Source organism: Canis lupus, chromosome 25 (assembly GCF_048164855.1).
Source record: "Canis lupus baileyi chromosome 25, mCanLup2.hap1, whole genome shotgun sequence".
NCBI classification, from domain to species: Eukaryota; Metazoa; Chordata; class Mammalia; order Carnivora; family Canidae; genus Canis; species Canis lupus.
Window position 1 is genome coordinate 260449 of NC_132862.1, and position 22858 is coordinate 283306.

Here is a 22858-nt window from a genome sequence, read left to right on the forward strand (position 1 = left end):
CATCTGTGATCTATCTATTTTGTAATTATAGTGTGCTTGTTCCCCCTACTCCTGGGAGGTATCTGTGTCTTCTCCTCCTTTCCATTGCTTACTTTCTCTACTGCCGCACACTGTACTCCAACATTGTAAACTCTCTATTATTTGTTTTCCACATCTATTAAATCATTCCCTGACATTTAAAATCATTCTGAATGTTGAAGAAGCTCCTTTATGTGTGCTCCATTAATTACAGCTTTGAAATGACATAACATCAGAATGTTGGGAGTTTTTATTCATTTGACTTGTTCTTCTATCTTAGTTTATATCTTTGTGCAACTTTCTTGTATTATTAGTCTTTACAATTTTTTCTTATATTCTTGTTTCCTTTTACTTTTTAGTATTGTTTTCATGATTACATTATTCTTTGTGTCATGGCTTAATATTTATTATTTAAGTAAACACCGTGTGTGTGTGTGTGTGTGTGTGTGTGCGTTAAGAACTGAAATTGCCAAGTGGTCTTTCATACTTTGTTCCAGATTCATGATTTTTCAGAAGTTGGTTTTCCTTTTATTCTCTTTTACTTGTTTCTTTCTTTTTAAATTTTCTTTTCCCTTTTTCTCCTTTCTTTTCTCTCCTTCTTTCCTTTGACCTTTCTTTTTTACTTTTACATGTGCTGGATGATAGTGTTTTTTCAGATATTTTCTTTTTTTACTTCCAGTGTTTTTATATTTTCCCCTTAAATGATTTCTTCTTTGCTCTAATATTCCTAATTATTTCTTGTCTAGATGTACCAAATAAACCAAAGTTTATTTATCCATACATCTACTAAAGGGATCTTGTTATTTTTTGTTTGTTTGATTTAACCTTGCAAACCCTGATTTGCCTTCAACCTATTGTATGCATTGCAACTAGAGGAATTTTTCTTTTTTTATTTTATTTTTTTTTATTAAATTCAATTTGCCAACATGTAGTATAACTCCCAGTGTTCATCTCATCATATGCACTCATTACTAGCCCAACAGTGGAAGGAGCTATGGTGTCCTTCGACAGAGGAAAAGATAAGGAATATTTGGTGTTATATATAATAACATAATATATATGTATATATATGTATATATACATACAATGGAATAATCCTCAGCCATCAGAAAGGATGAATACCTATATTTACTTCAACATGGATGGAACTGGAGGGTATTATGAGGAGTGAAATAAGTCAATCAGAGAAAGATAATTTTCATATGGTTTTACTCACAGTTATTTTTCTCTATGCTAAAAGCCTTCTATGCCTACTTGTTACTGGATGACAATGCAGGCTGATGCTTGGAAACACTTTTAGGAGTTATTTCTGAAATTGGGAATGGTAATTTTTAATATTAGACTTCAGCAAGGGGGTGAAAAGGGGGGTATTTATGTGGTTACTATGGTCATGCCAATGTCTGACTTATTGAATATGCAGATGAGTAGTTCCTCTCCTTATTTGGAAGTGAAACATCCCTTGTACTAAAATCTCTAATTCATCTCAAAAGTACGTGCATGCACTGTGTGTCTGTTCCTTCACATCTGGCAGAAAGCCACATCTTCTCGTGTGGTGCCAGGTCTCAGAGACATGGTGAAGGTTGGAGTAACCCGACTAAGACATATTGGGCACCTGGTCACCAGGGCTAATTGAACTATGGCCAAGTGGATATTGTTGCCATCAATGACACCTTCATTGACCTCAACCACATGATCTACATGTCCCAGTATGAGTCCACCCATAGCAATAGCAATGCCACAGTCAATACTGGGAATAAGAAAATTGTTATCAATGGAAAGCCTGTCTCCAGCTAACCCGCCAACATCAAATGGGGTGGTACTGCTGCTGAATTCATTTCATGACCATGGAGAAGGCTGGGGCTCGTGTGAAGCATGGCACCAAGAGAGTCATCATCTATACCCATCATTCTTCTGATGCCTCCATGTTTGTGAGGAGTGTGAACCATGAGAAGTATGACAATTCCCTCCAGGTTGTCAGAAATACCTCCAATTTTTGTCTCCTCTGAGTAAGGTCATTTATGACCACTTTGGCAGCATGAAGGGACTCATGACCACAGTCCATGTCATCATTGTTACCCAGAAACCATAACTGGCCCTCCTGGGAGGACATGGTGTGGTAGCTGAGGAGCTGCCCAAAACATCATCCCTGCTTCTACTGGCACTGTCAAAGCTGTGGGCAGGGTCATCCCTAGCCAAATGGGAAGTTCGCTGGCATGGTCTTTCATGTCCCCACGCTCAACGGGTCAGTGATGCATCTATCTTGCTGCCTGGAGAAAGCTGCTAAAAATTATGACATCAAGAAAGTGGTGAAGTAGGCAACATAGAGCACCCTCAAGGACATCCTAGGCTGCACTGAGAACCAGGTTATCTCCTGTGACTTTAACAGTGACACCCACTCTTCTACTTCTGATGCTGGGACTGGCACTGCCCTCAATGGTGACTTTACCAAGCTCATTTCCTGGTGCCATAATGAATTGGCTACAGCAACAGGATATTGGACATTATGGCCCACGTGGCCTGCAAAGAGTAAGAACCCCCTGGACCACCAGCCCCACTGACAGCATAAGAATAAGTGAGAGGCCCTCAGCTGCTGGAGAGTCCTTGCCCCAACTCATCCCCTAACACACTGAGAATCTCCTGATCTCTAAACAGTTTCTATCCAGACCCCTTGAAGACAGAGTGGAGCTCAGGGAGCCCTATTGTGACTTGTACCATCAATAAAGTATGCTGTACTCTGACAGAAACACATGTGTGCAAGTACACATACTGTCTCAAATATTATATAAAGATTTAATTCAAGTTCTAAAATGTTTGGGATTCTATACACACAAACACAAATATGTGTGTCTATGGATTCATATATGTTATATGCATACACTTAACTACAAATAGGTATAGGGTGCCTGTGTGACTCGGTTGGTTAAGCGTCTGCCTTTGGTTCAGGTCATAGTCCTGGGGTCCTGGGATCAAGCCCTGCATTGGGCTCCTTGGTGAGTGGGGAGTCTGCTTCTCCCTCTCTCTCTCTGCCCATCTCCCCAGTCTCAAGTAAATAAATGAAATCCTAAATAAATAGATACTTATAATATTTCTATACATAGAAGATGCATATACATATGTGTGTGTATAGCTAGCTATGCCTATATCTAAGATCCTTTGGAGAATTGTTCTGATGTTTTAATGATTTTTCCTTTTTCTCTTCCTTTTTTAAATAATAGAGTTATAAGAACGTTGGTCCTTTTTTGAAATTTGTCCAAGTAAATTGCTGTTGGTTTCATCCTATTTTTCAATATTAAAGACTGTAGACGTGGAATGCCAGTGAAACCACAGGAGACATAAATACTTTGTGGATCCATATCTTCTGGAAAACGGAACCTAACAAGGCACATAGCAGTGAGATTGACACCTTAGGAATCTGGAGAGAAAGAGATGGTACTAAAAATGGTATATTTTTATTATTGCCAGAGCCAACTGCTTATTCATCCATTCAGTCATTTATTTGTTTGCTAAAGCCATAGCCCATTAGATTGTGAACTCTGGTAACATGGTTAATGATATAACCTTGTGCCTCATTCATATTGTATATTCCTCTCAACTCGGAATACTCGCCCCTCATTAAAAATGCTAGTCAGTCGGAGAAGGACAAACATTATATGTTCTCATTCATTTGGGGAATATAAATAATAGTGAAAGGGAATATAAGGGAAGGGAGAAGAAATGTGTGGGAAATATCAGAAAGGGAGACAGAACGTAAAGACTGCTAACTCTGGGAAACGAACTAGGGGTGGTGGAAGGGGAGGAGGGCGGGGGGTGGGAGTGAATGGGTGACGGGCACTGCATGTTATTCTGTATGTTGGTAGATTGAACACCAATAAAAAATAAATTAAAAAAATGCTACAAATCAATAGCTATGTAATCAGTGGATTCCTTAAGAAAATATTATTAATGCTTATTTATAAACTGCTTAGTACTTTAAAACAAGGAAATGTATTTTTGAAATATTAGTGTGAGTGTGAAATATGAGCAGAAATACTTTTTGAAAGCCTCTAATACCATGAGCTCCAACATATATGATACTTTTCTCACCAAAATTACATTTGCAGTAAAAATTCATGATTTCATAACACTGTAAAATAATATTTCAATTTAAACATTTAATATTTGTTTTGGAAAGATTTATAGGGATTTTTCTGACAATGTGAATGTTAGAATCAATTTCCTCAGGGAAGTTTTTGTCAATCAAGAAGATCAACTTTCCTTTACCTTCTTATTTTCCCCCTTCTCTATCCTGTCTTCCTGTATCGCTATCATATATACCACACATATAGTATATATTCATTTAGTTGACATTTGCATATTCTTTTCCACATTCCTGATTTTTTATTTTGCACTTCTGCTTCCTTGGTATAGCCCTGGAAAATCAAGCTTGTATTATTTTGTTTCTTTACAAATTGCTCCATTAAAGAATTTATAATCCAATAAATTATTTAACTTTCACTTTCTGGTTTTATTGTGTTATATCTCTTTGGAAAAAATGTAACTTATTCCATTAACGTAAAATGATAAGAAACAGGTGAGTGCTCAGACAGTCTTGTCTATGAGCAACCAGAAAAGACTATGGATGGTGAGCTCTTCACTTTAACATCTATATCAGACCATGTAGGAAATTAAGATGAAAAACCAAGTCCACTTACTGTGTAGTAAGACTCCTAACTATTGTCCCAAGACAAACAATTTGGTTTAGTGATTCATTGCTGCTGAGGGGCTCACTGACTACAGGAACCAGACTTGGACGCATTTTAACCGTTACCTGCAAGAGTCATTCTCCTGAGTAAGAGTGAGGGAGGTACGACCTGCTGTGAAAGGGGCAATGGAAGGATAAAGACAGTATGGATATTTTCTGATGAGGAAAGCTAATAAGTCATATGTCATCATTTCCAAGATACTCTCTGAAGGCTACATCTCATTGCATCCCGGAGTCTAAGTTTGTCATTTTTCTTCATGTCAGTGGAAAAGACCGGTTTTTAACAATGGAAATTATCTGACTATAAAAATGAATTTTATCAGGATAGCTTATTTTTCCTTTATAGTCTACAGTTTCCCTTTTAACATGATTGGCAAAATAGGGAAATCTTCAGCAAAAGACTTTCTTTTCTTAGTGATAAGGAGAAATTTTAGAGATATTAGTTAAAATACACATTTTTACTTAGTGCATATAAAATAAAATTTATATTTGTCTGTGGCTTCAAGTAAGCTTCTTATAGTACAGCAATATGGATTATTTGTATGAATATATAAGCTACCTTGCTTTGATATGAGAAACAATAAAGGTTATTGACATCTAAATTTCAGTGACACAGGTGAAGACTGGCCATTTTCTATATAAGTTAAAATAGATAAGACCTGACTTTCAGCTAATAAGAAAAAGAGACATTAATGATATAGAAGAATGTTTAAGTGAAAGAACGAAATGAAGGGTTTCAAGAATTTACGTAGTAAAATCCAAGGATTTCCATTCCGCTCTGGTTTCAGGGGTATCTATACATTTTTGCATAATGACATTCATTTATATGAAGAAAAGACTATTCTGTGGACCATGTTCTTGAAGGCTTGCTTCACCTGCTGGTTTCTTAAGGTATATATGAAAGGATTGAGGAGGGGAGTCACTGAGGTAATGATCACAGCTACGCCTTTGTTTAAACTCACCCTTTCCTTTGCAGAAGGCTTGATGTACATGAAGATGCAGCTGCCATAAGAGAGGGAGACTACTATCATGTGGGAGGAACACGTGGAAAAGGCTTTTTTCCTTTGACTCGTGGAAGGAATTCTCAGAATTGTGCGGATGATGTGTGTGTAGGAGAGCATAACTAGGGTTAAGGTGACCATAAGCGTTACCACCGCTAAAACAAATGCCATGAGTTCTAGAAAGTGAGTGTTTGTGCAAGAAAGCTGTATAATTGGTGAAGAGTCACAGACAAAATGATCGATTATATTGGAGGCACAGAAATCCAACTTCAGCATCAGAATTACAGGTGGAAAGATGACCAGGAATCCTGCAAGCCATGAGCTAAAGACAAGGAGGATGCAGACTCTGGTGCTCATGATGGTCATGTAATGCAGAGGTTTGCAGATGGCCACGTAGCGGTCATAGGACATGGCGGTCAGGAGGTAAAACTCTGTCACCCCCAATAAGATGACGAAAAATACCTGAGCCAGACAGTCATTGTAGGAAATGGTTCTGTCTCCCGTCACAACAGTGACAAGGAATCTGGGAATTGTGGCAGATGTGAATGACATTTCTAGGAATGAGAAGTTTCGAAGGAAGAAATACATTGGAGTCTTCAGGTGGGGATCCGTAAGGGTGAGGAAGATAATGACCAGGTTCCCAGTCACACTGCACATGTAGGTGACCAGGAGAAATATGAAAAGTACAACCTGCCACTTTGGGTCATCGGTCAACCCGAGAAGAATAAACTCTGTTACCTTTGTGTGATTTCTCATGATTTTCCTTCTTTCTGATGCTATTCTCTGTTTTAGCTGAAAATAGATGCAAAAAAATGAGACAGAAAAGAAACTGGCACACACACAAGCGTGCACACACACATTTCAAAAACCATTGCTGTCTTTTGCATTAAGGGAAAATGGTTTTGTACTAAAAAGAGACAAAATACTTCTAAATTTATTTATGGTATCATATGTTGGTTCATTGTTTCTATATTTCTTTAGTTTTATTTTCACATATCTCTTTATAAATCTATCTTCTGAATATTTCAGGATATTCCTGAAAGCATGAAAAAGGAGATTAAAACCTCTGAGACCCAAACCTCCTTTAATAAAACCATGAGCTTGCTCCCAGCATCCCATCATACTCTTTGAAGGTACTTTTTGTTGTTGCTTTCCTCTTCAGATTTTTATTTTTTTTTCTCCTTTGGCTAAAAATTTCTTTCTATTTCCCTATTCAAACTTCTGCAATCTACAGAGACCACTCACTTGCGCACCCGGTAAAGTGTCCCTGATAACAGTATACGGACACAGTTAATCTAATTCCATGGCTCTGCCCTAAGACGTTCTAGTGTTCATGACTAAGCTGTTCTAATAGTCTCTTCTAAGATGTTAATATGTTTTTCTTATGTATTTTTTTACTTATCTCTTTACCTATCATGACATTCTCCTATATAAAGCAGTATTTTTATTTGAAGTCCTAATTTTGTTTTTGTAAACTCTTAATGTTCTTCCTTATTTCTCAAATAACTCAGGTACTTCTTCGCACATTGTCCTTTCTTTCTTGAGGGATGATAAAAGGGAATAGTTCAACATTCAGGCTACGTTTTGGGAGGCCAAAGGTACTATTATTTTTTATTTTCTGTTTGGCTTTAACAAAACCCTGGGTGTTGTTCAGGATTTGTTTGTTTTTCCTGTTCAATGTTATTACTTTCCATAAAAGCTTTAGATGTGCTCTCATCTAAGACCATTTTTCCCTTTTTTTTAAATAATAAATTTATTTTTTATTGGTGTTCAATTTGCCAACATACAGAATAACACCCAGTGCTCATCCCGTCCAGTGCCCCCCTCAGTGCCGGTCACCCATTCACCCCCACCCCCTGCCTTCCTCCCCTTCCACCACCCCTAGTTCATTAGGAGTCTTTATGTTCTGTCTCCCTTTCTGATATTTCCTACCCATTTCTTCTCCCTTCCCTTCTATTCCCTTTCACTATTATTTATATTCCCCAAATGAATGAGAACATATAATGTTTGTCCTTCTCCCATTGACTCATTTCACTCATTTTAAACATACTTTATCCAGAAAGCCTGGACAGGCTGAAATGTCTCCGTTGTTTTCTCTATCCTTCAGCAGTTTCACAGCTTTCATAAGGAATAATATTTTCTGAGGATTAGCCAATTAATTTAAGATGTTAATGAACTTACTAAAATCTTTCACCTGCCTCAGTGCCACAGGAATGATTCTTACTTTCCATCATCTGTGTCTACCTCTTTGTGGCTATCAGATAAGGATCTTTTTGGCTTCTGCCTTTACATGATGGAAGCTAACCTTTACTAAGTATAAAGTCACACCATGTCAAACGAAAGTATAAAGAATATCTATTCAGTGTTAAGATATATGAATTAAATTGTTTGGAATCTTGCACAAAAATAATACAGTTTGTGTCCTGAAATTGATATTTACATGACTATTAAAAGGTATCTAAGCATATCTAGATGAAAACAAAACATCATGAATATGTGGTTCTATCAATCACAAAATATCTGTGTCTAAAAACAGAAATGTCAAAAAGATTGAAGTAGTTTAAATCTTTTCTTCATTTGTATATTCCATATAAATTGTGTGGTTCAATTTTATTCATATTTAGCATTGTGCACAATTGTGTATATTTATATAAAGCATAAACATATAGTATAAAAGCAAAAAAATATATTGCTCTAAGATACTGTTAAGGACATACTTACTTTTATGGTAAATATGCCTGGTTTAGTCAATGTTGTTTCCTTGATTTATTTAAACATTATCACTTGGGATATTTCAAAAGCCTTTGCAATCTGTTTCTCTTCTGTCATTTTATGTTTCTAACCAAATACCCAAAATATTGATCATAAAAAATAATTCCAAGAGCTCCTCTATTGTGCTTATAAAAGGGGTATTAGCCCATTACTGTCCATCAGCCCAAATTTCTCTAAGGATCTGAGGTCTAGCATAACCTAGCTGCCGTCATTTATAAAAAGTATTATATTGATACTTAAAATGAAATAAGCTATAGTTGAAACAAGGCTAACATATTGTCTTTCCAAGTTTAGTGGACAGAATGATGTGATCTTAGTGCTGTTATTCAGGCTAGGCCTAATTTTATCTGCTCCATTCACAATGGACTCAGGGGGATTAGATGAATGAATAAACAGAAGGTACTATGGTGACTGGTGTTCTCAGGACACGGGCACTAAACTACGGCCCAAAGTAGTACACAGTTTAGAATAGAATACTTAGGTGAGATTGGCCTGAAATTAGAACAGAAAAATATATAGAATCATTTAAACTTTTTCTTTTGGGATTTTACTTATTCATTCATGGGAGACACAGAGAGAGGCAGAGATACAGGCAGAGGGAGAAGCAGGCTCCCTGTGGGGACCCAGTGGGACTCGATCCAGGACCCGGGGTCATGACCTGGGCTGAAGGCAGACGCTCAACTACTGGCCACCCAAGTTCTCCTAGAAGCATTTACACTTTTCTAATATTTTGTAAATTCACAAGAAGAAACTTAGTAACGGGGTAATAGGGGTTAGCAATTTCTGAGGGCAACAGACCAAGTTGTGATCAGTGGGTGTTTCTCCAATCTTAGGGAAAATATTAAGAATTCACCGTGTTGATATAGACTGAGGCTGAGGTCTCCATCATTCTACACCATAAGAGATGTGAGGCTTGTCTTTATGGTTTCACATTTTTCTACTGAATGATGATATAGTAATCTTGATCATGATTAGAATTATTACCATTATTCATAAAATAATTACTTTATTTTTTAAAAATTTTATTTTCTTCAATAAGTACACTTTATTTTTTATATTTCTTAAAAAAAGATTTTATTTTTTATTCATGAGAGACACAAAGAGAGGCAGAGACAGAGGCAGAGGGAGAAGCAGGCTTCCTGTGTGGAGGTTCTCCCAAGGTCCCCAAGGATCCTGGGATTATGACCTGAGTTGAGGGCAGATGCTCAATCACTAAGCCACCCACGTGTCCCATATTAACTACTTTTTAGGTGCGTGTTATGTGTTGGGTTCAAACTCAGGTTCTGAGAATACAGAGATGATAAAGACAATTTTTTTGCATGATTTTCACTTGCAGAAAAATGTGAGATTTATTTTTGAAATTGCAGATTCTTTATTTCATGTCCAACTGAAGCAATATCCCACCCTTCCCATCTGTATCATCTTATTTCTCACTGCATTGATCTGAAATGACACGTATTATACCCTTTTACATTCATTATTTGAGACTTATATTTAGTTGCTACTTAATCAGGGAATTACATAAGACATATAAATACATTAGATTAAATGAAATTTAGGATTATTTAATGACCTGAAAATGATAGATACTATCTGAACAAAGATTTTGAGATATTTTTACTGTTTTTTTGGGGGGAGTCATGAAGTTTCTCAAGGTACATGACAACCTAATGCAGAGTCGCAGAGGGAGACTGTTAAAACAGAGCAGCTATTTTAAATTAACAGTGTATTAATCTATTCCTGATAAAACTCTATAATTTGAATAAGGTGCCATAAACATATTCATGTTTCATTACAAACATTTTTGCAATTCTATTTATCTGATGTTTGTGTGTAGGCCAAAATATTAGTTAAAATAATACATTACAGTGAACCTGTTATTTAACATAGATGCAGGAAAAATTGGTTTAATGTATCCGACATCATCCTAATTTGATTATGTAGAGAAGGAAAGAAAATTTTCCCTCTACTTTTCTGGGTTTTTTGAGTGAGACCATCTTCTATAATAAAAGACAGATTAACAAGAGAAAAACAAACAAGTTTTTTGGGTTTATGTTGTTGTTGCTTTTTAAAAAGCTCGTGTGCACGCATGCGGGGATCAGAAGGGAGGGTCACAGAGACAGGGAGAGAGAGAGAACCTCAAGCTGGCTCCATGCCCAGCATGCAGCTATAGCCCCACATGCGGCTGGATCTCAAGACCCTGAGATCATGACCTGAGGTGAAATCAAGGGTGGGATGTTTAACCTCCTGAGCCACAAGAGGCGCCCTCAAAAGAAAAATAAGTTTAATAACATGTATACCTCCTGTGTACATGGAAGAGATCCAGGAAGTCTGAGGAACTCCCCAAAATGGCCCAAGGCCACTACCTCACTATCTTAGAAAACTTCTTCAGCTACTGTCATAGGAAGATGTGGGATGGGGAGGACCCAGTTATAGGAAGTTATAAGGAGAAGCACAGTGCAGAGGGTATGGTTGTGATGCAGACTGAAGTTGCTACCTTCTCCTTTGATAAAATTTTTGTAGAGCTCTGGTCATCCTCCACTTCCTGGTACAGAGAGGTACAGAGACACCATCGCTAATCTAGATTTTCCTTATAAATGTCAATGTCTTACGAAAGATGAACTCTACTGAGTTTTCTGCCATTTCTAAAGTATCCAGCTCAAAATAATCCTTATGCCAAAGATGCTTATTGGTAGTGCACTCTGCTCTTTAATAACACCTGCAAATATCCCATTTCTACATGAGGTTTATCTATCGGTTTCCAATGGACATGAATTTTTGATGGGCACTATGCAAACCAGTAAAGTACCCCAAACGAATACAGCTGACCCTTGATAGCATGGGTTTCAACTGAACAATTCCATTTACATGCAGATTTTTTTAAAAAAACACATTGAAAATTATTTTGGAGAATTGCAATAATTTGCAATAATGTAGAAATACTGTAGCTTATAAATATATAAAAAAAGAAAACATTAGGTACGTCATGAATGCATATAATATATGTAGACACTATTCTATCATTTACTATTGTTAAAGATACACAGATATACTGTAAAAAGTTAAAATTTTTCCCTTTGCTCATTTGTTTTGTCCACAGGAGTGAAATCATTTGGTATTTGTCTTTCTCTGACTGAGTTAGAATGGAGATGGGTAGAGAATGGATTAAATAAGTGATTAAATAGGAGATGAAGGAGTGTATTTGTTGTGATGAGCACCGGGTGAGGTATGGAAGTGTTGAAACACTATACTGTACACCTGGAACTAATATTACACTACATATTAACTTGGAATTTATATAAGAACATTTTAAAAATGTTAAAATTTACCAAAACTTACACAAACACTTGCAGACTATAGTGGCACCACTTAAAATGGAGGGGAATGTAAGCAGATGTAATGATGTAGTATTAAATCCCAATTGTGTAAGATGAACTGTGGATCATACTCTATATCACTGTACGTCATACTGGGCTCTGATAACGTTCCTTGCCACCTCCTGTTGCTATTGTGTTGAGCTCCAGTTGTAACTGCTTAAAAGGCCATGGGACCCTAATATCTCAGTGGGAGTTGTTCGTCTATCCTGGAAATTGCTTATCACCCAAAAAAGTGAAATCTTGCAGTTCTTGAGTAGTTCTCAAGGTTTTTGGTGCAGTACCATAAACCCCGAATAAATATGTGCATGGAATGCACATTAAGTGCTGCTGGTGATGCTGGGAATGCTCCTAAGAAGCTGAGAGAAGTCACGACATTATAAGAAAAACTTGGATTGCTTGATGTCTACTATAGATTGAGTCTGCATTAAAACAATGTTTCCGAATATCTGTATAAATATTTTTTCTTTGAAGTGATGTAACATAATCAGAGACAGGTTTTTAAAGATTATTTATTTAATTATTTAATAGAGACGGCACACATGAGTGGAGTGAGGAGCAGAGGGGGAAGGAGAGGAAGAGGGAAAGACCCTAAGCAGACCCCATGCCAAGTGCAGAGCCCAATGTGGGGCTCAATATTATGACCCCAAGGCCGTGACCTGAGCAGAAAACAAAAGTCGGCTGCTTGACTGATGGAGCCATCCATATGCCCCCAGAGACAGGTTTCAAATTTAATTATTAACTATTTATTAATTTTATCTTTTAGTTACACTATTTTTTATCATTCATTTTCTATGACACGACTGTAACGGATTCAAAAGTAATAAAAAAATTCTACCTGTTTTTCCTGAAAATATCTGAAGTCAGACTCCCATGAAGACATATAATAAGCTTTTCCCAAAGCACAAATATTGATTAAGTTCTTCAGCTTTATAGTAGGATACGACCTCATCTGCTCATTTGGTTCAGAATCATAGATATGAAGCTTCCACCTCGTATGGGATTTAACTTGGGGGAGAGAGCCTTCAAACTTGCATAGCTAGTGTATGTAGTAGTAAAAAAAAAAAAATAGGGAAAAAGGATGAATCTTGTAGTAATTTTCAAGTAATAAAAAAGTTTTTTAAAGATTTTATTTATTTATTCATGAGAGACAGAGAGACAGAGAGGGGCACAGACGTAGGCAGAGGGAGAAGTAGGCTCCATGCAGGAAGCCCGACCTGGGACTCAGTTCCGGGTCTCCAGGATCAGGCCTTGGGCCGAAGGCAGGTGCTAATCCGCTGAGTCACCCAGGGATCCCAATAAAAAATTTTAATTATGAAAATTAAAATGAGGAATGGAGAAAGTTTAAATATCACCATTTCAGGTCTTCCTTAGAAAACTGAATCTATCGTTCCAACTCTGGAAAACTATAAGCATCTGCCTTAGGCTCAGGTCATGACCCAGGGTCCTGGGATCCAGCTCCAGGTCAGGCTTCCTGCTCAGCGGGGAGTCTGCTTCTCCCTCTCCCTCTGCCCTTCCCCCCATTCATGCGCTCTCTCTCTCTCTCTCTCTCTCTCTCAGCTACATAAAATCTTTTTTTAAATTACTAATTTTCATTATTTGTTGTGCCATATATCTTCTTTCCTCTTCATTTTTCCTTCTATTCACCGTATCTGTAAATGGCAGTTAAATTTACCATCTATTCCACAGACGCTAATATGTCAAGGTAGGAGCCTAATGCAATTACAGAAACATGTAGATATCATCCAAAAATTCTGACTTCGTTCTGAATGCAGGAAGTGCATGATATTTTTCTCTTTTTAAGATAGAGTTGGAGGGTTTTTATTTTGTTTTTGATTTTGACAGTCCCGAGATTGATTGCTAGGTGTCAGAAGCAGAAATACATGCTTCAGAAGAGGTATGTTGGGGTTGGCTCTCAAAGTAGAGGGCTGTACTGATATTTTTTTAATCTAATATGCCTGGTGTTAATTTCCCCTTCCTAAGGATATGTTTATTACATTTATCTATCTATCATCTCTCTATCTAATCCATAAGCTCTATTCTGAATTTGGGGCTTGAACTCACAACCCCCAAATCACAAGTTGCATGCCTACTGACTTAGCCAGACAGGAGCCCCTCATTATTGAAATAAACTTTTTCTTTTATGGTAGTTCTATATTTACAGAAAAAAACAACAAAGAGAGTACAGAGCACTACTACATATCCGTTGTCAAGCTTCCTACATTGTTAGCACCCTGCATCCCTACGGTATATTTGCCACAACCAAGGAAGCGAGGATGGGATATTACCACTAACTAAACTCCACACTTAATTCAGATTTCACAGACATTTTTTCCTCTACATGTCCTTCTGCTTTTCCAGGATTCTATCCAGGATACAGCATTAATTCTCATCTCTCCCAGGCATCTCTTGACTCAGACAATTTCCTCACAATGGTCTTGTTTGGATGACCTTATGTTTTGAGGAACCCTGATCAAATATTTGACAGAATGTCCTTCCATTTGGCTTCCTTTGATGCTTTTATCCCCCTAAACTGAGTGGATCAAAAGACTAGAGAAGCAGCTGTATAATTGGGTAGAAACCAAAGAAACTCAAGGGATAAAGTCCTTAAATGGAGTGTGGGTTCTGAGAAGAAAAATCACAGAGAAAAAGGGGCCTTTTTGTCACCCCATACCAGCAAATTCATACTATCAACAGGATGCAACAGGATGACATAAACTGTGGTCATCGGGCCAAGGTAGTGTTTTCCAGGTTCCTTCATTATCAAAGTATCTTCACAGCTTCCGTAACCCTCTGCCAGCACTTCACCTAGGGCATCTCAGACTCGGGCGGCTAAGCCCACTCTCTTGAGGTTGGAAGGTATCTACATAGATTATTGGGAATTATTCTGTACAGAAAATTTGTCTCCTCTGATTTCTTTATTTCTCAAATTATTATGTATGGTGGACTTGATATGTATCTTACATTTTGAGTTATCATAGAATACCATGTTCTTTATTTTATGCTCAAATGCTTCCACCTTGGGTTATTGGACCTCTTTCAATTTGATGCCTGTGTCCTTTCAAAATGCTCAATGTTTTTCTTTATGTTTTAAGGACTCCCCTACTGTCTGACACTGGAAGATTCTTCAGGATCATCTTGAATGTCCCCTGCGCAACCCTAGCATCAGCCATTTGTGCAATCAACCTGCTTCCTTTGGCTGGAGAATGTGATCAGAAACCAGAATCACGTTGCTAGGTGTATTGGTTGCTACTGAGGTGTCATTGCCTCTAGACTCTCAACAAACGACCCCCACACACGTGTGTTTACATAAAATCTGTCATTATCTCTGCATCTGCTCCTCTGCATCAATGCTAAAGATGAGTTCATACCAATGTCCCCAACTCTAATCCTGTATCACATGATTCATCCTCGCGGTCTCCTTTGCTGGTTTGTAACCTCCTATTTCAACAGTGAGAAATGTGACGGTGGCCACCACTGGCCATGCATTTTCTTGTTCCTTCCAGGATGTACCCACTCAAGCTTCATGACTGTAACCCTATCTCTCGCTGAGAAACATTACCAACCAGAGTGCAGTGTCTATGCGCTGTTCCTTGTATATTTATTTTTCTATTTTCCAGCCAGAAAGCTGTTTTTTAAAGTTACTTAGGCCAGCAGCTTTCTCTTCATTCTCTTCATTAAAATTATGTCGTATATTTGTAATGCAGTGTGATTCTGTGACCACAGCCTCCATTTCTTCCATGTATCCCCTGACTTCCTAAGTTTTAAAAATGTGAATATGTGAGTATTCATTATTTGTGTCTTGAAGGTCTACGGCCTCTGACAGATGCATAGTGCCAAGGATCCACCACAGTAATACTATTAAGATTAGTTCCACCACCAAATATCCCTTGAATTTCATGTGAACACAAGTTTTCAAATCAGCTGGGTAGATACCAAGGAGCACAAATGCTGATTTATACAATTTGTCTACTTTAATTAATAAGGTGCTGCCAGGGTGTCTGCTATACTCTTTTCCATCCTCATGAGTGATAAATGAGAGTTCCTATTGCTCTACAATCTCACCAATATTTAGTATTATCAAGTTTTTGGATTTAAGGTATTTTATAGGTGTACCAATCCATTTTGAACATTCCATTTTTTGTAATATATATATGTATATATATAATATATACATTTAAATACTATTTGCCCACATATAAATTAACACCCAGTGCTCATCCTATCAAATCCCCTCCTCAGAGTTATTTTTTGTAGTTAAAAAAGGTTATAGTGTAATAAAAGTTTTATGAATGTGCTCTCTCTCTCTCTAACCATTTATTATCCTGTACTCACCCTTCTTCTTGCAATGATGTGAGGTGATAAAATGCCCATGGGATGAAAGGAAGTGAGGTGAATGACATAGGCATTGGGATATAATGCTAGGCTATTACTCATCTTCTGGTGCTGTGTTAGGAGGAGGATCATCTGCTTCTGGACCACAATCGACCACAGGTATCCAAAACCATGGAAAGTGAAACCATGAATAAGGAGGGGACTACTATACACTCAAACAAATTAAGAGGAATGATTGGAGCTGGAGTGCAGAAAATGGTGAAATATAGGAAATAATTTATTTGAGACATCGGTATTGAGGAAAGAAAATCTATTTTTTTTAATTCTAGACCACATTTGGAATGGTACAAAAAACACTTTGTCCTGTAAGAAAAATATCAAAATAGTCTTTGCTAAAGGAGTTTTTCTAAGTTGATTCTGTAAGAAGTTAAAAGAGAAACTTATTTTGATTAATAGTAGGTTATATACCAGAGTACTTGACTACCATTCCCCATCCTGCTGCATATTTTGCTCCCCTCCTTTTCCAACCTCACAAATTGTGTGCTCTATTAGATCATTGGGATTTTTCAGAATTGATTGCTATATTGATATATTTTGAGATTGTAGAAGTAGGCAACACACGTTAAACAGCACATCTTTTACAAGAACCTTCACTTCCGCCTTCTGCATCTTCCCATCAACATTACACTTTTACCTCATAATACACAAACGAAAGGTACACCATAGGAGTGAACCCTTATTTGTTTTCAGAAAACTTTTCTGTTGATTTTTCATATTTGGAGATTAGAATTACCTACAATTTACATTTGAAAGCACAACCTAAATTTAAAAATTATAGATAGCTACATGACAACAAAGATATTACTCTCCAAATGTAAATAACTTCATTATAATTACAACACCAATTCAACAAATATTATGAAAACAAAATGATCACATATAATTATATATCAAATACAAACTAAATAAAACCTTTGTACATGTGAACAGCAATTAACAAAGAAGAAAATTATCCAGTACAAACTGGCAAATGTGATTTGAAGCATTCAATGCAATATTTGTCTCCTCAAGATAGAATATCAGTACTAAAGATGTTCTCTTTTTAGATTAGGGTGCCCAGTTTTTAGAACATTGGATATGAAATGTCTTTCTCCAACTTTTTGATATGATCATAAAGAACAATATTAAAAATAAATACAATCGGATATAAACAACAATGATTTGTTCAGCTAAATTCATGACAGCATAAAAAACAAACAACCTCTTCCACCATCATTTCTAATCAAGAATTATGGGCCCCAAATTAGGTCCCTGTGAACAGATATATAAAAAGAAATAATTTATTACAACTCAGAAATCATCCTGCTTTGGGGTGACACTTCCTGTAATCATAAGAAATTATATATTCTAAGATTAACATCCTACCAAAGCAATTTTTCTGCCCAACATTTAAGTAGGTCCAAAGGAAAATAATAATAAAATTTAATCCTCCTTTCCCTACTACCCTCACTATCAAAAAGTTTACCTACAACGAGTGGAGAGTATAATGTGTTAATAGAAAGGCTTCAAATTTCATTGATGCTGAAGATCTAACACTGCTCTTAGGAAAGAGTGAAGGATTGCTACTACTCCTTCCATGAAAACCATTCAGTCATCTGTGGGATGGGCAACTTAAAGGATCCTTCACTGACTCAAACTTGACACCATGGTAAAAGCAAATCAGGATGAAATTATCAATGAGCCCATTAATGGGAAAGTCATAAGAAAATGGAATTAATATAAAGTGGTTTTCTTCCACAGGATTTTCCCCAATGCTTGTTTGACATCTTTGTTTCTTAGAGAGTAGATCAGAGGGTTTAACATGGGCGTGACCAATATGTAAAACACCGAAGCCACTTTACGAAGTTCAGGATTGCTTGGAGGTGTGAGATACACAAAGGAGACTGTCCCGTACAGCAAACTTACCACTCCCAAATGGGAGCTGCAGGTGGAGAAGGCTTTCTTTCTCCCTTCACTGGAGGGAATCCTCAGGACTGTGGTCACAATGTACATGTAAGACACGACAATAACAACTATCGTAGGCAAAATGATGAAGGCAGCCAAACAAAGAGATATCATCTTGTTTACAGAGAGATTGGAACAGGAGATCTTCTCAATTTGGTAAGAATCACAGTAGAAGTGATCAATGACTCGGGAAGCACAGAAAGACACTGAGAATGTTGTGCTGACTTGGATGATGGAACTGACCCAGCCACAGAGATAGGAGCCAGTCACCAGCTGAGCGCAAAGGTGTCTTGACATGTGGATACTATAAAGAAGAGGATTGCAGATGGCGATGAAGCGGTCATAGGCCATGACTGCCAGGATGAAACCTTCTGTTACAATAAAGAAGGTAAAAAAGAATAGCTGGGTAGCACACCCCAAAAAGGAGACAGTATTTTTCTCAGACAGGAAGTTGACCATGGCTTTCGGGGCAATAATAGTGGAGTAGGAGAGGTCAATGAAGGAGAGATTGCCTAGAAAGAAATACATTGGTGTGTTCAGCTGGGAGTCAGTCACAATGATGCCAATCATACTAAAGTTCCCCAAAAGGACCATGCTATAGACCAGCAGGAATAGGAGGAAGAGGAGAATGTGGAGCTCTGGACGGACCCTGAAGCCTACAAGAGTGAAGTCAGTTACATCTGAGTAGTTGCCCGCTCCCTTGTCGCTCATGACAAGAACCTGCTAAGAGGTACAAGACAAGGTTAAAATTTGAACTTTTCACCTACTTCCTGGTGTCATAAAATATCCTTTTTCTCTTGGAATTTGGAAGTTGGAATTTGTTATTGGCACCTTGCTGTCCAACTGTGTTGGGTATGACTTGCAATACCCTTTATAGAAGCTAAATCTAGGGCATGTTGTGATTGCCCATCAGCACATAACCTGTAAGTTACCTAACCCATAGTTTTCTAATGTGACTCCCCAAATCCAGTGCCCTTCCCATTATAGCACATGTGACAGCTTCGCATAAAGCATCATTCCCTTATACCTGTTTAGCTCTTCACTCAATTTTCAGGGTAAGTTTAATATGTCTGAAGGTTTTAGAGGTGAATAGTACTCAATCTCATCTTCAATTTATAATTTCAAATTCATTTTATTCTTGATAATGCTTCCAATTCTAATTAAAGACTGATTTAAAATGCCATGAATAGGCATTAGACCCCAAAAGACGGTAATATTTAAATAGTCTGTCAGAGTTTAGGTTACCTAGAGATTTGGTTTGGTATCCAAAGTAAAAACCTTGAAAAACAGAACGCATCATCACCTTGTCCAACAAAGAAAGTTCCGACAGGCTACCATGAATTCTACATGTCTCTGTACAAATCTGTCAAAGGGACAATTTGATTTTAAACGTCTGTGCAAATGGAAAAAGAAAGTTCAAAGCAATGTATTGACATAGATGTGGAAAAGTTATTTTATAATGTCTCTATTTTGAGAGATATCCATAAACATTAAAATTTTCAAAACAATTATTTTGAATCTGTCACAGAGTTTTATAGTCTGATTTTTTCTATAACTTTCAAAACTGTTTTCTTCAATGCAGTGACAGCTATTTCTGTGTTTCAGATTTTAAAATCATTTGTGATTTAAATCATCCAACAGAGGGGACAGCTAGTGTGGCTTCTCAAAGCACCAAAGGACCTAAAAAGTACTCCTTTTGGGTTTGGCACGTATGACAGAGTCACCATATTCTGCTCTCATTGTCCCTCAGGCATGTGTCTCTCTTCCTCATCCCCTGCCCTAGTCCCTCAGCTCCTACTGCTCTCAGCCCATCTTCCTCCTCCTCACCACATATTAACTTTCCTAAAAATGTTAGCACTTTAGTGCACAAGAAGAAAAAACTGGCAACGGTGCAGTAAAAGGATCCTTAGACCTCTTTTTCACGCCACTGCTCCCGTGACAAACCGCAATCCGCTGATATAATCTTAATTAAATCTATTTTTGAGATGAGCACTAAGTGTCCATGTTAACTTGTGTAAGGATATTGTTATAAGTATTGTTGTAAAACTAGGTTTAAAGGAATAAAGATTTAACGGGGGGGGAGGGTTTCAGGCATCAGACATCAGATATTAGGTAAGTAATGGAAGAGACAAAAAGAGATTTTAGAGAAAGTAAGAAGCCTTGTCAAAGCTACCACATTCACATCATACAACTGGATATCTGGCAGTATTTTAGCAGAAAATCTCCTCTGCTTTATTTACAGTTCCCATTGCTATTAACCAATTATATTGTCTGAAACTATATCAGCCGGTTGGCATGACAGGAAATTATTGTTTTGAGATCATTATCAATTTTTTAAAGATTTTATTTATTTATTCATGAAAGACACACAGAGACAGAGAGGCAGAGACAAAGGCAAAGGGAGAAGCAGGCTCCATGCAGGGAGCTGGACGTGGGACTTGATCTCAGGTCCCCAGGATCACGCCCTGGGCTGAAGGCAGGCGCTAAGCCGCTGAACCACCCAGGGATACCCCAGATCATTATCATTTTTGAGAATAATGTGTATTCATTCAATCATTCATTAAGCCACTGAACACTACGGATCACCTACGGTACGCCAGCCAATATATGGGAATACGCAACTGTCAGAAAGGACTTTCTTCCCAGAGTATGAGTGCATTGCATTTTCTTCTTTGCTTACCTTTTTATTGTGAAATAACCAGTGTGTCATGATTTGCCCTTCAGGAAAAAGGATATGATTTTTTTTGAGGTGCATACTCACTTCTTGTTATAATTTGTAACAAATAAATTTCACCAATCAGAAAATAATTTTTATGCATGAAGGCACACAGACATACTCATGAATGGCTAATTATTTGACTAAAATAAACATTAATTTATCTTATCTCTTACCTGAATATGCCTTTCTTTACTTTTCTTGGATAATTCTCTAATGGTAGATGCAAGGATACCAAAGTTATTGTGCTTAATTCTAGAAATGCAAAAAAATTCATAAAATCATACAAAGAAAATTAAAGACGACACCAAAATTTAACATTTTTTAAAATTGATATTTCACACAAGACATAAAATCTTGCTTTGAAATACACAATTTTAATCTGTTTTAGGTTCTGCTTGTGGATTAATAATACCCTTTTCTTCACTTCAGGGTATCTTTTTGTCTCCTTAGTAGTGTTTCTGCCTGAATATCCCCTGTAATTTTGTACCTTTGGAGAGACAAGAGGATGGAAGAGGGATCTAATGAGGTCTCCTCCAGCCCAGTGAATGTTTCTCTGTAGAAACTGAAGAGAAAATGCCCCTGAAGCTGTAGAGCCACCCCGCATGAGCATGCCTCTCCTGCACTAGGGTTTCTCACAGTCCTTGGACTGAGGCAGATGACAGCGAATGGGAATTTAAGCAAGGCAAAGACAAAATCACCAGTGAATAAAGGAGTCCCTGATGGCCTGGGGAACGTGGCAGAGGAGTCCTGGTGCCCTTAGTTAGCTCTACTGCAAGCATTTCAGGTAATTACAGCATGGATTGGGTAGAAAGGAGTCCCTCAGAAAGAAGTAAGAATAAGTCAATTATGGGATGATAACAATGGCAGGCTGCACGTCCATCCCATGAGGCCCACATAGAAGAGACAAAAAGAATAGATTATATTTACTCTTATTACTCACCTTGACTTAACTCTAGATCTCTTTTCATATACTCTTATTAGAAAAAAAACTTGTTTTAAAATTAAGATAATATATTTTACATAATTTCCGTTCCTCAGTTTAATTTTTGCCTTTTTCAGTCACACAGAATTTATCCACTGATGCTTTTACGTGACAGCTCATAGTATTGTATTGTCTGGGTTCATTGTCCCTATTTTCTCATCAGATCTTACTCTCTGCTAAATGACTCCCAACTGAATAAAATACATTACAGATGATGTTACCAGTGTATTCATAATTAATATCAATAATCAAGAGTACTAATAAGTAGGTCTAGGTCCCTGGTATACACTACCCATTCTAATGGGGAGAACTTCGCCCTGTTTCAGCTCCTGTTCTCAAACTGGTCTGCCACACTTTCTAATGGATATCTGCTGGATATTTTTATTTTTTTCTCTGCTGTTGTATATTTAGAAACCCCATTGTTGATTTGCTTTGTCCTCCACAGTGGCTAATAACATCCAGGTCTTGAGACTGTTGGTGGTTTGTTCTCACTTTCTTGTACTTGGAGATTTGTAGTAGTGCATTTTCATCTAAATTTGTGGTAAAACTGTCCATGAGATTTGGTTTTTCTCTCTAGATATCTCTCTGTTTTCGTGTGGATATTTAGAGAGATCCAATAACTACGCTGCCACTGCTACCCGCTCTTCCTAGAAGCTTGTGTGGAAACCTGTCAAACATGATGTCTTCTCTGGTACAAGAACTGAACTGTAGTAAGCATTTTGGCCCCCAAAACTTTGCTCTCTAGTGCCACATCCATGGTTATGTTATATTACATAGCAAAAGAGGTTTGTATAGGAAATTAAGATTATTAATTAGCTGATTTTTAAGACTTTCTTAAATCTTTACTTTTTAAGTATTTCCCACTTTCTAGACTAAGAACCAAAGTGTGAGACTTGAAACCAATAAAATCTA

General features: G+C 37.3%; 2 protein-coding genes and 1 pseudogene across 2 annotated transcripts; 1 reads left to right on the plus strand and 2 right to left on the minus strand.

Moving 5' to 3' along the window:
* Positions 1-1588: 1588 nt before the first annotated feature.
* LOC140616758 (glyceraldehyde-3-phosphate dehydrogenase pseudogene) lies at positions 1589-2548 on the plus strand (annotated as a pseudogene).
* A 3029-nt stretch (positions 2549-5577) lies between these two features.
* LOC140616760 (olfactory receptor 6C75-like) lies at positions 5578-6516 on the minus strand. Its single transcript, XM_072797520.1, has one exon. The coding sequence runs from the start codon at positions 6514-6516 to the stop codon at positions 5578-5580; it is 939 nt and encodes a 312-aa protein (XP_072653621.1).
* Positions 6517-17311: 10795 nt separating this feature from the next.
* Positions 17312-18956, minus strand: LOC140616761 (olfactory receptor 9K2-like). The gene has a single exon (XM_072797521.1). The coding sequence runs from the start codon at positions 18954-18956 to the stop codon at positions 18015-18017; it is 942 nt and encodes a 313-aa protein (XP_072653622.1). The 3' UTR covers positions 17312-18014.
* Between the last annotated feature and the right edge of the window lie 3902 nt (positions 18957-22858).